General features: G+C 40.5%; 1 protein-coding gene across 4 annotated transcripts in view; it reads left to right on the forward strand.

The window, feature by feature from the left end:
- The window catches only part of NTN4 (netrin 4), a 247,983-nt gene that overhangs the window by 82,563 nt on the left and 149,961 nt on the right, over nt 1-15,459 (forward strand). For 2 of the 4 annotated variants that reach the window (XM_036759924.1, XM_036759926.1), the window contains exons 1-2: nt 7,741-7,943; nt 11,008-11,537. In XM_036759924.1, coding sequence (XP_036615819.1) covers nt 7,889-7,943; nt 11,008-11,537 — 585 coding nt within the window. In that variant the 5' untranslated portion in view covers nt 7,741-7,888. Of the gene's footprint in view, nt 1-7,504; nt 7,944-11,007; nt 11,538-15,459 lie in introns of those variants that run through there. The other 2 variants (XM_036759923.1, XM_036759925.1) reach the window with 2 other exon arrangements.

The following is a 15,459-nucleotide window of genomic DNA, read 5'->3' on the forward strand; positions in this document are numbered from 1 at the left end:
CCAATTGGAAAAGGAGACTCAAAAGCAAAATGTAAACACTAACTCATTAAAAATTAGACTTGAACAAGTGGAAGCTAATGAATCTATGAGGCACCAAGAAGTAATAAAACAAAACGTAAAGAATGAAAATATAGAAAAAAATATGAAATATCTGATTGGCAAAACAACTGACCTGGAAAATAGATCCAGGAGAGACAATTTGAGAGTTATTGGTCTACCGGAAATCCATGATGAAAAAAAGAGCCTTGACAGTATCTTCGAAGAAATTATCAAAGACAACTGCCCAGAGGTCCTAGAACCAGAGGGCAAAATAGTCATTGAAAGAATTCACCGATCACCCCCTGAAAGAGATCCCAAACTGAAAACACCAAGAAATATTATAGCCAAATTTCAGAGCTATGAACTCAAGGAGAAAATACTGCAAGCAGCCAAAAAGAAGCAATTCAAATATCGTGGAACTACAGTCAGGATCACGCAGGATCTCTCAGCTTCCACATTAAAAGACAGGAGAAATTGGAATATGATATTCCGAAGGGCAAAGGATCTGGGACTACAACCAAGGATCAACTACCCAGCAAAACTAAGCATAATTTTCCAGGCAAGGCGATGGACATTCAGTGAAATAAGGGAATTCCAGACCTTCATGATGAAAAGGCCAGAACTCAATGGAAAATTTGATCTCCAAATACAAAACTCAAGAGAGACATAAAAAGGTAACCAGGGGGAAAATCCCCACAAACCTTATTAACCAATAAGGGCAGGTTGTTTACATCTTTATGTGGGATTATATCATCTTATGTATGTCTTTTTTATATATATATATATATATATATATATATATATACACATATACACATATACATATATAAGTCATTCTTGTGAATGGTACAGCTATTATGACAAATGAAAGGGATATACATAGGTTGTGAATGCCTGTATAAATTAACTGATGTAAAGATATAAAATATAAGTAAGAGATATAAAGGGAGGGCTATGAGGGAAGCAGTAAGGAGGTAGTAGAAAAGGGTAAATTACACCAAATGAAGTGGCACAAAAACATATTATAGTAGAGGGAAAGAAGGGAGGGAGAAGAGCAGTATTTGAGCTTTACTGTCATCTGATCTAGTTCAAGAAGGGAATAACATACTCTGATAAGTTTAGAAATCTAACTTGTCCTACGGGAAGTGGGAGGGTAAGGGGGGAAAAATGGAGGGGAGTGGTCAGAAGGGAGAGGAGAAGTAGCAAGTGGATAACGGTAAGATAAGGGAGGGGAATAAAGAGGGAGGGTTAACTGAGGAAAGCGGCAGTCAAAAGCAAAACTTTGTTGAGGAGGAGAAGGGGAAAGGGAGAAATAAAAGCATAAACAGGGGGAATTAGGATGGAGAAAAAGACACAGATAGAAATCATAACCCTGAACGTGCAGGGGATGAACATTCTCACAAAACAGAAGCAGATAGCAGAATGGATTAAAAACCATAATCCTACAATATGCTGTTTACAAGAAACGCATTTGAAACAGGGTGATACACATAGGGTAAAGGTAAAAGGCTGGAGTAAAATATATTGTGCCTCAGCTAAAGTAAAAAAAGCAGGTGTAGCAATCCTAATCTCAGACAAAGCAAAAGTAAAGATAGATTTAACTAAAAGAGATAAGGAAGGACATTATATCCTGCTAAAAGGCACCATAAACAATGAAGCAATATCATTGCTTAACATATATGCACCAAGTGGTAAGGCGTACAAATTCTTAGAGGAGAGGTTAAGGGAGTTACAGGAAGAAATAGACAGCAAAACTATAATATTGGGAGACCTCAACCTCCCCCTTTCTGAACTTGATAAATCTAACCTCAAAATAAATAAGAAAAAAGTTAAGGAGGTAAACAGAATTTTAGAAAAGGCACATATGATAGACCTCTGGAGAAAACTGAATGGGGATAAAAAGGAATATACTTTCTTCTCAAAAGTACATGGCACATACTCAAAAACTGACCATGTACTAGGGCATAAAAACCTCACAATCCAGTGTAGAAAAGCAGAAGTAGTCAATGCATCCTTTTCAGATCATGATGCAATAAGAATCATTTTTAATAAAGTACCATGGAAAAATAAGCTAAAAACTAATTGGAAACTAAATAATTTAATTCTAAAGAATGAGTGGGCCAAAGAACAAATCAGAGAAACAATTAATAATTTCATTCAAGAGAATGACAATAATGAAACAACATACCAAAACTTATGGGATGCAGCAAAAGCAGTTCTTAGGGGAAGTTTTATATCTCTAAATGCCTACATGAATAAAATAGGGAAAGAGGAGATCAGTGATCTGGGCATACAGCTGAAAAAGCTAGAAAAAGAGCAAATTGAAAACCCCCAATTAAATACCAAATTAGAAATAATGAAAATCAAAGGAGAGATTAATAAAATTGAAACCAAGAAAACTATTGAATTAATAAATAAAACAAAGAGCTGGTTTTATGAAAAAACCAATAAAATTGATAAACCTTTGGCCAATTTGATTAAAAAAAAGAAAGAAGAAAATCAAATTACCAGTATCAAAAATGAAAAGGGTGAGGTCACCTCTAATGAAGAGGAAATCAAAACAATAATTAGGAATTATTTTGCCCAACTGTATGCCCATAAATTTGACAACCTTAGAGATATGGATGAATATCTACAAAAACATAAACTGCCCAGGCTAACAGAGAAGGAAGTGAAATTTCTTAATAACCCCATATCAGAAAAAGAAATTGAGCATGCCATCAATGAACTCCCTAGGAAAAAATCTCCAGGTCCAGATGGTTTTACATGTGAATTCTATCAAACATTTAAAGAACAACTAATTCCAATACTTTGTAGACTATTTGGGAAAATAGGTGAAGTAATCCTACCAAATTCTTTTTATGACACAAACATGGTACTAATACCCAAACCAGGTAGAGTTAAAACAGAGAAAGAAAATTATAGACCAATTTCTCTAATGAATATTGATGCAAAAATTTTAAATAAAATATTAGCAAAAAGATTGTAGCAACTCATTACGAGAATAATACACTATGACCAGGTAGGATTTATTCCAGGAATGCAAGGCTGGTTCAATATTAGGAAAACTATTAGCATAACTGACCATATCAACAACAAAACTAGCAGAAACCATATGATCATCTCAATAGACGCAGAAAAAGTCTTTGACAAAGTACAACACCCATTCCTATTGAAAACACTAGAAAGCATAGGAATAAGAGGAACCTTCCTCAAAATTATAAATAGCATCTACCTAAAACCATCGACAAGCATTATTTGTAATGGGGATAAACTAGATGCATTCCCAATAAGATCAGGGGTGAAACAAGGATGTCCATTATCACCCCTATTATTCAATTTGGTACTAGAAACATTAGCTGTAGCAATAAGAGAAGAAAAAGAAATTGAAGGAATTAGAATAGGAAAAGAAGAAACTAAATTATCACTTTTTGCAGATGATATGATGATTTATCTAGAGAATCCTAGAGAATCAAGTAAAAAACTACTTGAAATAATAAACAACTTTAGCAAAGTTGCAGGATATAAAATAAACCCACATAAATCCTCAGCATTCCTATACATTACTGACAAAGCCCAACAGCAAGAGATAGAAAGAGAAATTCCGTTCAAAGTTACTGAAGGCACTATAAAATATTTGGGAGTCTATTTGCCAAGACAAACCCAGGGCCTATATGAACATAACTATGAAACACTTTTCACGCGAATAAAATCAGATCTAAATAAATGGAAAAATATCAGTTGCTCATGGTTAGGCTGAGCTAATATAATAAAAATGACAATTTTACCTAAATTAATCTATCTATTCAGTGCCATACCAATCGAACTACCAAAAAATTTTTTTACTGAGCTGGACAAAATAATAACAAAATTCATTTGGAAAAACAAGAGGTCTAGAGTATCTAGGATATTAATGAAAAGACATGCTAGAGAAGGTGGCTTAGCCACACCAGATATTAAACTGTACTACGCAGCAGCAGTCATCAAAACTGCCTGGTACTGGTTAAGAAACAGGGGTGTGGATCAGTGGAATAGGATAGGTACACAAGTAGGAGAAATCAACAAGTTTAGCAATCTACTCTTTGATAAACCCAAAGAGGCCAGCTTCTGGGATAATAATTCACTATTTCACAAAAACTGTTGGGAAAAATTGGAAAATGGTAGGGCAAAAACTGGGCATAGACCAATATCTTACACCATATGCCAAAATAAAGTCAAAATGTGTTCATGATTTAGGAGTAAAAGCTGATACTATAAGTAATTTGGGAAAGCAAGGAATAGTTTACTTATCAGATTTATGGAAAAGTAAAGAATTCATGACCCAACAAGAGATAGAGAGCATTACAAAATGCAAAATGGATAATTTTGATTATGTCAAATTGAAATGTTTTTGTACAAAAAAAGCCAATGTAACAAGAATTAGGAGGGAAGCAGAAAATTGGGAGAAAATCTTTGCAACTAGTATCTCTGATAAAGGCCTCATTTCTAAAATATACAGGGAACTGAGCCAAATATATAGGAATACAAGCCATTCCCCAATTGAGAAATGGTCAAAGGATATGAACAGGCAGTTTTCAGAGGAAGAAATTAAAGCTATCTATAGCCATATGAAAAAATGCTCTGGATCACTACTGATTAGAGAAATGCAAATCAAAACAACTCTTAGATACCACATCTCTCCTGTCAGATTGGCTAAAATAACAAAACAGGAAAATGATAAATGCTGGAAAGGATGTGGGGAAATTGGAACATTGTTGCATTGCTGGTGGAGTTGTGAGCTGATCCAGCCATTTTGGAGAGCAGTTTGGAACTATGCCCAAAGGGCTCTAGATATGTTCATACCCTTTGACCCAGCAATACCACTTCTAGGGTTGTATCCCAGAGAAATCACACAAGCGGGAAAAGGACCCATATATACAAGGATATTTATAGCGGCTCTTTTTGTGGTAGCCAAGAATTGGAAATCAAAGGGATGCCCATCAATTGGGGAATGGCTGAACAAGCTGTGGTATATGAAGGTGATGGAATACTATTGTGCCATAAGAAATGGGGATGATGCAGACTTCGTAACAACTTGGAAAAACCTACACGACATAATGCTGAGTGAGCGGAGCAGAGCCAGGAGAACGTTGTGCACAGCCACAGATATATGGATTCCGTGAGGACCAACCCTGACATACTGCGCTCTTCTCAGCAACCTAAGGGGCAAGGACAACTCCAGGGGACTCACGATGGAGAATGCTATCTTCATTCAGAGAAAGAACTGTGAAGTTTGAATACAGATCGAGGCGCACTACATGCTCGCCTTTTTTGCTTCTCTTTTGTTTTTGTCTTTGGGTTGTTTTTTTTTTTTGGTTCTGTTTCTTCTTTCTCATGATTCATTCCATTGGTCAAAATTCTTCTCCACAACTTGACTAGTGCATAAATTAATTCAATGCAAAGTTATACATGACAGTTACGTGAGATTCCATGCCGTCTTGGGGAGGGAGGGGAGAAAATCTGGAACTCAAAACTATGTACAACCATGTATGGTAAACTAAAAATAAATAAATAAATTTAAAAAAAATAAATGTTTATTGACTGTCTAAAATTCATAAGTTTTTTCAAGTCAAATCAACAAGATACAGAATGTGAAGAACTCTTTGGACTTAAAACCTTAACTTCTTACTCTCATTCACTCCACAAATCCAATCCATTGCCAAATCTTATTCCTACCTTTAAAACATCTCTTACATTAGATTGTGAGCTTCCTGAAGAGAGGTTGTATTTTGCCCCTTTTTGTATCCCCGGTACTTTAGCCCTGTGCCTGGCATATAGTTCTTAATAAATGTTTATAGATTATGTGGTACAAATTGTAAATGCTATGCAAATTCATAGTGAAAATGGTATTCTTATGCCTAAGCATAGTAGAATCCTTTTTAGAAGAGTGTGGAAGTGAATTTCATTGTCTTTTCTGTGCCTCCTCGCTTTGGTATTAGGGCCTTTTGTAATGCTTTTACAAATCAAGCATGCACAATAAATAATTGTAGAAGGGGGAGGATGTTTCCTTGTCAAAGAGAAATAATATCTTTAAAGTATCTGTGAGATTTTGTGAGTGTCTCAATTTTGCTTTTACCTTAAATCCCAAATGGTTCTGTTTTGAAGCTTGTGATATTGTATTGCTGCCCCACATTCCCCACCACTCCTTTACCAGTGCTGGCCAATAGAATAAAATAAATGTTTCCCAAATGGATTGCCCTGACCTCACCCTCAATTCCCTTGGGTGCTATACAATTCCTGATGTGTCACCAGCTGAGTCATAGTAAATTACCTAAATGTGCCAAAAAACATTCAAATAGACACAACAACCAAATGGTGTTTTCTTATGAATTGTTTAATTTTCCAGAAAATATTCAGAGAGGCCAAATCCCCTTTAATGAAATCTGTAGTCTATTGCTACTCTCTGCATTTCTCTTGTCATTTTCCAGAAACTTGTTCATAAAAATAATGCCACAAGTCCAGCTCTATTTCAGCTCCTTTGTGCTTTGGTTCTGAATTATGCGCTGAGCTACCTACTTGAGTATCCATAATTTCTGGCTATGGTTTGGCAGTCTTTGGCTGCTGAGGAGCTGCTCTCAGGAGCTATCCCATGGCACGGCGTTGTCACAGATGAATAGAATCACAGGGCTAGAAGGGTCGTGGGGTGATCGTCTTGAACAATCCCTCCACCTTTAGGCATCGATATACTCCTTCAGACTTTCACCTAACCCTGAGATTTGTTTCATTTGCTAGCCCAAAGGTAATGCTGGGAGTGGTCGTTGAGCTGAGGTGCCCCTAAACAGTCCACACTTAGCAGACAAACTCAACTTTTGGGTAACACGGATAACCCCTAGGTTGGGCTGGGTACTGTGAAGCTCAACAGTCTAGGGCGTCTTCTTTGATACTTTTCTTGCCAGGTGGGCCAGGGCCATTGGACTTTTAGGAGATAAGGGTCCCAGCCCCGAGGAAAGGCTGTGGGGAAGTGATGAGGAGGCGCTAGACTGTTTGTTGTTTCACTTTTTTTAAAGCCCCTTTGGCATGCCCTGACCTGACGGAGAGGGAGTCAACTGATTCTCAGGAATGTACCAGGAGAAGGTGGAAGGCAGGTAGCTTCCCGGGGGAGGCCCGTGGGTCCCGAAGGGCAACGGTGGGGGTCACGGGGGAGGGGGGACCAAGTCGCAAGATGGGTGCAGGAAGCTAGAGAAGAAGACGAAGCTGAGGAGTTGGTGTATTAGGGCCGAGAGCCAGAGGGGAAGGAGGCGAGGAGGATCTGGCGTGCCGTGTGGCTCCGGGCGCCCTGCAGCCCCCTCCCCAGGGCCCCGACCACGGCCCGGGGTTCTCTGGGCTGCAGTACTGAGCTTGGCCGCACCGTTTGCACCGCCGGCTGTCAAGCCCGGGGGGCGGGCAGGAGGAAGGGGTGGGGGTACGGCGGGCGGGAGGGGGAGGAGGGCTGGCACCGGAGCGCCGCCGCGGTGTCGGTGCAATAAAAATGCATCCCATGAAACTGCCCATGGAGAAAGACGAGACGGAGCCTGGGGAGCAGCAGCAAGCGGAGGCGGTGGGAGAAGAGCAGGACGCCCAGGAGGCGGCGGCGGCGGCCGGGAAGTGAAAGGTCTCGGAAAGTTCAGTGGCCGCGGCGGGTGACCGACCGAGCGAGCGAACGAACGGGCCGGCGTTGGGCGGGAGGCGGCTCGGCTATGCTCCGGGCAGCGCCCTCTCTGCCCGGGCCCCGCCAGCCGCTCCCGCGGCGTGCCCGAGGGACCCGCAGCATCCCGGCGCCCTAGACGGAGAGGAGCCCCAGCTCCCGGAGCACGCCCGCCTGCGCCCTGCCATGGGCAGCTGCGCCCGCCTCCTGCTCTTCTGGGGCTGCTCGGCCGTGGCCGCAGGTTGGTGGCGACAGCGCCCGCTCCCCCATTCCCCTCCGCCCTTCTTTCTCCCGGGGACCGCCCGGGAGCCCGGGCCGGGGGAGTAGAGGAGCCCAGCTGCCCAGGATAAAATGAGTGGCCATGTTCCAGCCCCCGGGGGCTCCTTTCTCCGCGGCTTAGAATAGGATCGATTCTTCCTCGTAGACACAGGCTTGTCCAGGATGACCCGATATTCCTGGGGCGTCCAGCCCGCTCTGCAGTCTCGCTCTCTCCCCCCTCTAGGTTCGGGCTTTTTTAAATTGCCCAGCCACTTTGGGAGGGAACAAAGGAGCCAAGGTCGCCATCCCCAGCCGGCTGTGCAGAAGGAGAGGTAGCCAGCGAGCGAGCTCCTGTGGGTTGGGATGGGTCAGGCTCAGCGGATCATGCCGGGCACTAGAGAGCCAGGTGGGGACCGACCTCCCTCCCCGGGGGACTTCAGGGAGTACCCCTACTACTTGGGAGGTGCCAGTGTTCCATGCGCCCCCTCCAATGGGGTTTTGATGGCGCTCTCTCCGTATGTTTGCACAGAGCTTAGGGAAGCTGAGCTGGCTGGCCGTCCCCAGAGAACTGGTACCCCGAGGAGGCTCTGCGGGAGGTTGGAGGCGGTGTCAGCTCCTGCCCCGGCGACTGGACAGCAGGCCGACGCGGGGACAGATGCCTCCATCGTCAGTCCCCTCACCTCTGCCCAAGCCGTACCTGGGCCACCTGCGCCCAGTTTGCTGTTAATTGGTCCTAGGGAGCCTCTTTACAGTATCTCTTGGCCGCGTTCTTCCTGGATACCTGGTTTCCAAAAAGGTGTCAGTGCAATTCGGAGGACTGAGGAAAAATGAAAGTGATGAAAGTTTCAATCCTTGGCACTTAATAGCCACATCCCAGTTTCTTGTGTGCATAACTTCTTAGCAAGAGTAGGGGAAGAGAGCTTTAAGCAGAGGACGACAGCTCATTTCCCCTACTGTCATTTCCCCAGATTCAAGCGCTGTTTTGGACTTCTGTCGTGCTGCATAGATAAGAATAGCTTGTACTCAGGGAAACTTGTTTTAGCGGACCTCTTCCCTCCTCCCCCTCTGTCTTGATCCAATCCATTTCATAATCCAAATACTTGGATTACCTATTAATCAAAGATCTCTAAGTACTCCGTCAGTTTTATTGTTGAGTTGTTTCAGTTGTGTCTGACTCTTCTTGACCTCATTTGGGGTTTTCTTGGCAGAGATACTGGAATGGTTTGCCATTTCCATCTCCAGTTCACTTTACAGATGAGGAAACTGAGGCAAACAGGGTCAATTGATTTGCCCGGGGTCAAACAGCTAGTCACACAGATAGTAAGTGTCTGAGACCCAATCTGAACTAAGGTCCACCTGACTGTAGGCCTTTGCTGTATCCACTGTGCCACTTACCTGTCCCTTCTGTTAATTGGATAAAGTAATTTGGTGCCCCTTGTTCATATAGGCTATCCCTTAGTTTAGGGGCATTACAATTCTGTACTTTTACATGGAGCATTTCATGGTTTAAGATTTTGCTCTTTTTTCTTCTTCAAAACCAGTGTGCCTTTGCATATTTTCAGGCCATATTGTGGCAAAAGCATGCAAGCGATCAAAAGGTTGTAAATAAATGCCACAAGGCAAGTGTTTCAAGTCAAAAATACTTGTACAGGCAGTATATGGTTTTCCCTGAGATATTGTACAGGTGAGTCATAGTACACTGTATATTTGTGCACTCCTGTCCATAACTAACTGTGGCCACTTGGGGATCAGAATATTGGCAAATAGAGCTCAGGGCTAATACCAAATTTAATAAGTCACTTTAAAATGTGTCTAGGGAAGCCTTTTATTTTTGGTGCAGGGATGCCTGAAGAAGTTTGTGGTAGTCATAGTGAGTCAAAAATTTTCCAGCTTTAGTTTATGGTGTCATTTGACTGCTTGTGTGACATGACAATAATAGAATAGAGATACTGTCTCTTAGAAGTGCAAACATTTAATTAGTTAGAATTTAAGCTTTGTGTTACTTTTTCTATTTCAAACTGTTTACATTTTCTTTTCAAAGTCAGTCTAATACTTTAAAATAGATTTTTTTGCTTACAGTATTTGCATATAGTATTTGATTAGAGTATAGCATGTTCAGAATAGCAAACAATTTAAAGGATTATAATATATAATAATATATATAATATAATATATAGTTAAAACTGAACTGTAACTAATGACTTTCATTTTAGTAATTTTAAACCATCAAAGTATATTGAACAATTGATTAAGTAGAGTTGTGTTTCTTTAAGAAGGTGTTTTAATTTAGAGGTAATATTTTAAAGATGATGATGGAGGCTGCCAGACTGTAAACATTCTCCTGTAAAGCAAACAGGCATTAAAGAGGTTGGAGGACATGACAGCAGCATGTAAAATAAGATTTTCTACCATTTGGCAGCTTACCACCTTTTTCCCCAGTTGTGTGTTTAAGTCCAAACTATCTGTAGCTTTTCCTTTGCTCCCCTAAAGGAAGTCTCCTGGCCTGTTTTATTTTCTAAGTATCCAGATATTGTTCCTGGTTAGAAATTTATCTTTTCATGGGATGAAAAATTGTGGAAAAGGTTCCATATTTTTTCTGAGTCATTTACCTAAACTTGCTTGACAGTGCTTTGTTCTAATGTATGTGAATGCATTACTGTATTTGAATGACTAAATTACTTTTGTGAAACAGTACAATTTCTCTCATGATATCTAATTTACAGGGACTTTGAACAAGAATTATAATAAGTCAGATAGGTCAGGGGGCTTATATTAAGGCCAATAACTCATCTTTCTTCCTTCCTCTTTCTCCTCTTTGCATCCCCCCCACTCCCACCCAGGGATTTTTTTTCCTCTTTAGCTAAGTTTTACATCTGAACATCAAAACAAAGCACATAGGAAACTCTGCCAGCTCCTGTTGGATGGTATTTTCCTTTGACTCACGTATCACACCAGCTGATGTTGCCCCCTATAACTTTACTGGGTTAGTAGAGCAGCTTTCTAGATGGGCTGGTTTCAAATAACACATGCTCTATTCCTCTTCTTAGGACTGAGTGGTGTAACTGGAGTAAGTTCCCACTGTGAAAAAGCATGTAACCCTCGGATGGGAAATTTGGCTCTTGGGAGGAGACTCTGGGCAGATAGCACCTGTGGCCGCAACTCCACGGAGCTGTACTGCTCCTACAGTGAAAACACTGACCTGACTTGCAGGCCGCCCAAGTGTGACAAGTGCAATGCTGCCCACCCTCACCTGGCTCACCTGCCCTCCTCCATGGCAGACTCATCCTTCCGGTTTCCCCGTACTTGGTGGCAGTCAGCTGAAGATGCTCACAGGGAGAAGATCCAGCTGGACCTGGAGACTGAATTCTACTTCACTCACCTGATTATGGTGTTTAAGTCACCTAGACCAGCAGTAATGGTTCTAGAGCGATCACAAGATTTTGGGAAAACTTGGAAACCTTACAAGTATTTTGCCGCCAACTGCTCTGCTACCTTTGGCCTAGAGGATGATGTTTTTGAGAAAGGGGCCATTTGTACTTCCAGATACTCCAGTCCCTTTCCCTGTACCCGAGGAGAGGTAAGAACACCTAATTAATCCTACCTTATAAATAAAAGTAAAAAATGTTAGCACACACACACACACCATACGCACACACACCAAGTGTTACCACGTTTAAAATGTGAATGTATTTATATCCAGGGATTTAAATAGCACAAATGAAGCCAGTATTTATTTTTCCCACTTAACTTCCACAAAATTTTTCCCTAAATTTAGATGAGCGATCATTGACAATGCACATGGCCCATTAGGTTAGATTTTTTTTTCAGAGAAAGAGATTTAAAGTATTTTATTTAAAAAAAATAACACCAGCTCTCTATATAAATATTTTTAAGACAGTAGTTACTAGTTATTACATCAACAGAATGACCTAGTGTGTTTTTAAAAGGGGCATGAATTTACTGAGACACTTTGTTCTTGGACCTTTTGCAAACATCTTCCTTATGCTGATAACATAAATAGGAAGTAAATAAAAACAAAGCTAACAAGGGGAAGAAGACTCATGTTTGTTAGAAGAATAACATTGTATGACAATGGAGCCTCATCGTTAAGATTGCAAAACTCTAGCAAATAATGGATAGAGTAGAATCAAAAAAAAGCCCAGTCTTTAGTTTAAAAATAGTTTCATTTTGAGAAGCATCTTTTAAGACATAAACTTTCTGTTCTTGCATATACCTTAATTTCAAGTCAATAACATGGACCTAGTCTTAGCCAAAATTGCTTGGGAGGAAACATAGGATAGTACAGTGGAAAAAATGTCAGATCTGAAGTCAGAGGGCCTGGGTTCAAATGCGAACTCTGTTCTTACCCTGGAGCTCAATTAACATCCATTCAGTTAGTTATCTTCCTGAGATACGGACTCAGTTGCTGTATGGCTTTTTTTTTTTTTTGCTCTTTTTTCCTCAGTTCCTGGTCTGTGTTATCTTGAAAAGTGGGTAAGAATCAATCTTTCACTCAGTGAGATGGCCCAGAGAAATATTTCAAATCCATCTATACAATATGTCAGAACCCTAAAAAAAATTATTCTAAGGAAATAGAAATGGATTATCAAGATGATCAATAGCAACATACTTCAAGTGTGATAGATACCTGATGTTGGTTCTATGAGAGAAAAGAAAGTGAAAGACAATCATTATTCTAGCTGGGACATAAGTTAATTTGCATTAGCAATTTAATTTTTTAGTGACCAGTTCATAGGTATTCATGCTCAACAAAAAACTTCAAAGATCCATGATATTTTTAGTGTGTATTACTCCTGCTGACACTGATTAGTAAATTATCTTCCAGAATTTCTGTGTTGAAAAAGGGCTTCATCATGTGGCCAAACTGGTGATGGGCCGTTCAGAATTTTGCACGCCTAGTCCTTAGGCAGCAGACAGATATTCCATCACCAAGTGTGAATTAGGAGCCTCTCCAATTTGGTAGGACTTGCCTTAGTTTGTGCCCTGCAGGGCATCCATCTTCAGGAATGCAAAGTCACCACCGTGCCAGCAGGAGGCATTAGAGTAGTCAGCCTATACTATTTTAAGCCAAACAGTTACCAATGTAACCAATGTTTATACTTAATGGCAGCTTCATGAATATAATTTTGATTGAAACTGTAACGTTAACACACTGATATGATACAGTTTGATTTTTTTTTTCAATTTAATTGCATTAGGATAGACTTTAAATTTGAGTTGTGGACACTAAGTGCTCTCTAGGGCATTATTTCCAACCATATACAAAACCATTATAAAGTTTCTGTACCAAGGAGCAACCTAAAACATCAGGAATCGTCCCTGGTATTGTTTGCATCCTCTCTCTGGCTTTGGAATGTAAAGTTGTGTTGTGCTAGCAAATAGATTTGTAGTACAGCCTTGCAGCTTTGGGGTTCTTTTGTTTGTTTTCTGTTTACTGAAGTGCACAATACTTTAAATCTTCCTTTATAGAGGGAAATGCAAATTTTAGTCATCGTTATTATAATTACATCATCAACCTGGAGGCTGATGTGGAAAGCATATAGACCAAATTTGCAGACACAAAAGTGGAAGGGATAGTAAATATGGTGGGAAATAGAATCACAAGTCAAAAATATCTTAATAGAACATTGGGCCCAAGTTAAAATGGCATGTTAAGTCAAAAACCCTAAAACCCGCAGGCATAGAAGGACCCTTCTTTAGTACAAGGGAAAGCATGTATCTAAATCCAACAGTCAGCATTACTTGGAGTGGATAAAGACCAGAAGTATTCCCACTAAGTATAGAAACAAAACAATGATGTCCTCTCTCCCCATGGTCGTTGGACATAGTTCCAGAAGTGCTGGCTCTAGCTATAAGAAAAGTAATAGAAACAGCCATTTTAAAAATAGAGATAAGAGGATCCCTATTTACCAAGTCCATGATGTTTTATTTTGAAGATCCTAGAGAAACAACAAAGAACTAACTGAACAGTAAAGTAACAAGATACAAAATAAACCCACAAAAATAATCAGTACTTACATACAATGTCAACAAAAATCAGGACAGAATGATAGAGAGTGAGAGGCTCTGGAACTTGAGGACCTAGTTTCAAAAATATGGGAATTCAAAATCAAGAAAGCTTGAGTTCAAATGTGACCTCAGACACTAGCTGTCAAGTTACTTAACTTCTGTTTGCCTCAGTTTTCTCAACTGTAAAACAGACATAATAATAGCACCTACCTCCCAGGGTCGTTGTGAAGATTAAATGAGGTAATATTTGTTAAGCACTGAGCACAGTGCCTGGAACATAGTAAGCATTATAAATTTTATATTAATATAACATAAATGTTAGCTATTTATCATCGTCATCATCATTATTATTATTAAAATCCTGCTTCTGATACTTAGCACCTATTTGACCTGACATACCATATCACTCTTGTGAGCCTTAGTGTTTTCTATCTGTCAAATGAGAGAGCTGGACTAGTTGTCCTCTGGTAATGGGGAGCTACTGATGGTTTTTGAGTGGAGGAGTGACGTGACATGATCTGAGCAGAATATTAGGAAAGTTGTTTAGGTAGCAATGTGGAGGAGTAATTGGAAAAGCTTAGAGTCTGTAAGATATTTAGGAGGGGTGTGTGTGTCTGTAAGATGTTATAGGAGGCCAGGTGAGAAGAGATGAGATCCAGAACAAGGGTATGGCAGTGGAAAATGAGAGACAAGCGACAGACAGATCCAGGAGATATTATGCAATATTAGCAACTAAGTTGTATGGGAGATGTGAGAAAGAGAGATGTTGTAACACTCCTCTCTCCTGGTTCTACTACCTGGCTCACCACTCTTCAGTCTCTTTTACTGACTCATCCTCCACATCACAGCCCCTGACTATTCTCCAAGGTTCTGTCCTGAATCTTCTTCTCTTCTCCCTCTACCATTTCTTTTGGTAACCTCATCAGCTTCCATGAGTTTAGCTATCATCTCTATGCAGGTGACTCATAGATAGGTAGATAGGTAGACAGATAGATAGATAGATAGATAGATAGATAGATAGATAGATAGATAGATAGATGGATGGATAGATCTCTAGCTCCTCTTCCCTGAGATCCAATCCCACGACTCCAGTTGACTATTGGATGTTTTGAGCTCAAGGTCCCAGAGACATGCTAAACTCAACGTGTTTAAAGTGAAACTGATTATATTTCCATCTAATCCCTCTTCTCTTCCAAGACTGCCTATTTCTTTTAAAGACACCACCAGCCTTCCAGTCTCAAAGTTCAAAACCTTGTCCTTTTCCTTAGCTTCTCATTTTGCCTCATCCCACAAATCCAATCCCTTGCTAAATCCTCCTATGTCTGTCTTTACAATATCTTTTACATCTGACCTTTTATCTCTCCCCATACTGATGGCACATTATTTCAGGTCCTCATTCCCTCTTGCCTAGATGATTGCAACAGCCTTCTAACTGGTCTCCGTACCTCAAGTCTCTCACCATTCCAGTC

The sequence above is a fragment of the Trichosurus vulpecula genome, chromosome 5, assembly GCF_011100635.1.
Source record: "Trichosurus vulpecula isolate mTriVul1 chromosome 5, mTriVul1.pri, whole genome shotgun sequence".
NCBI lineage: Eukaryota > Metazoa > Chordata > Mammalia > Diprotodontia > Phalangeridae > Trichosurus > Trichosurus vulpecula.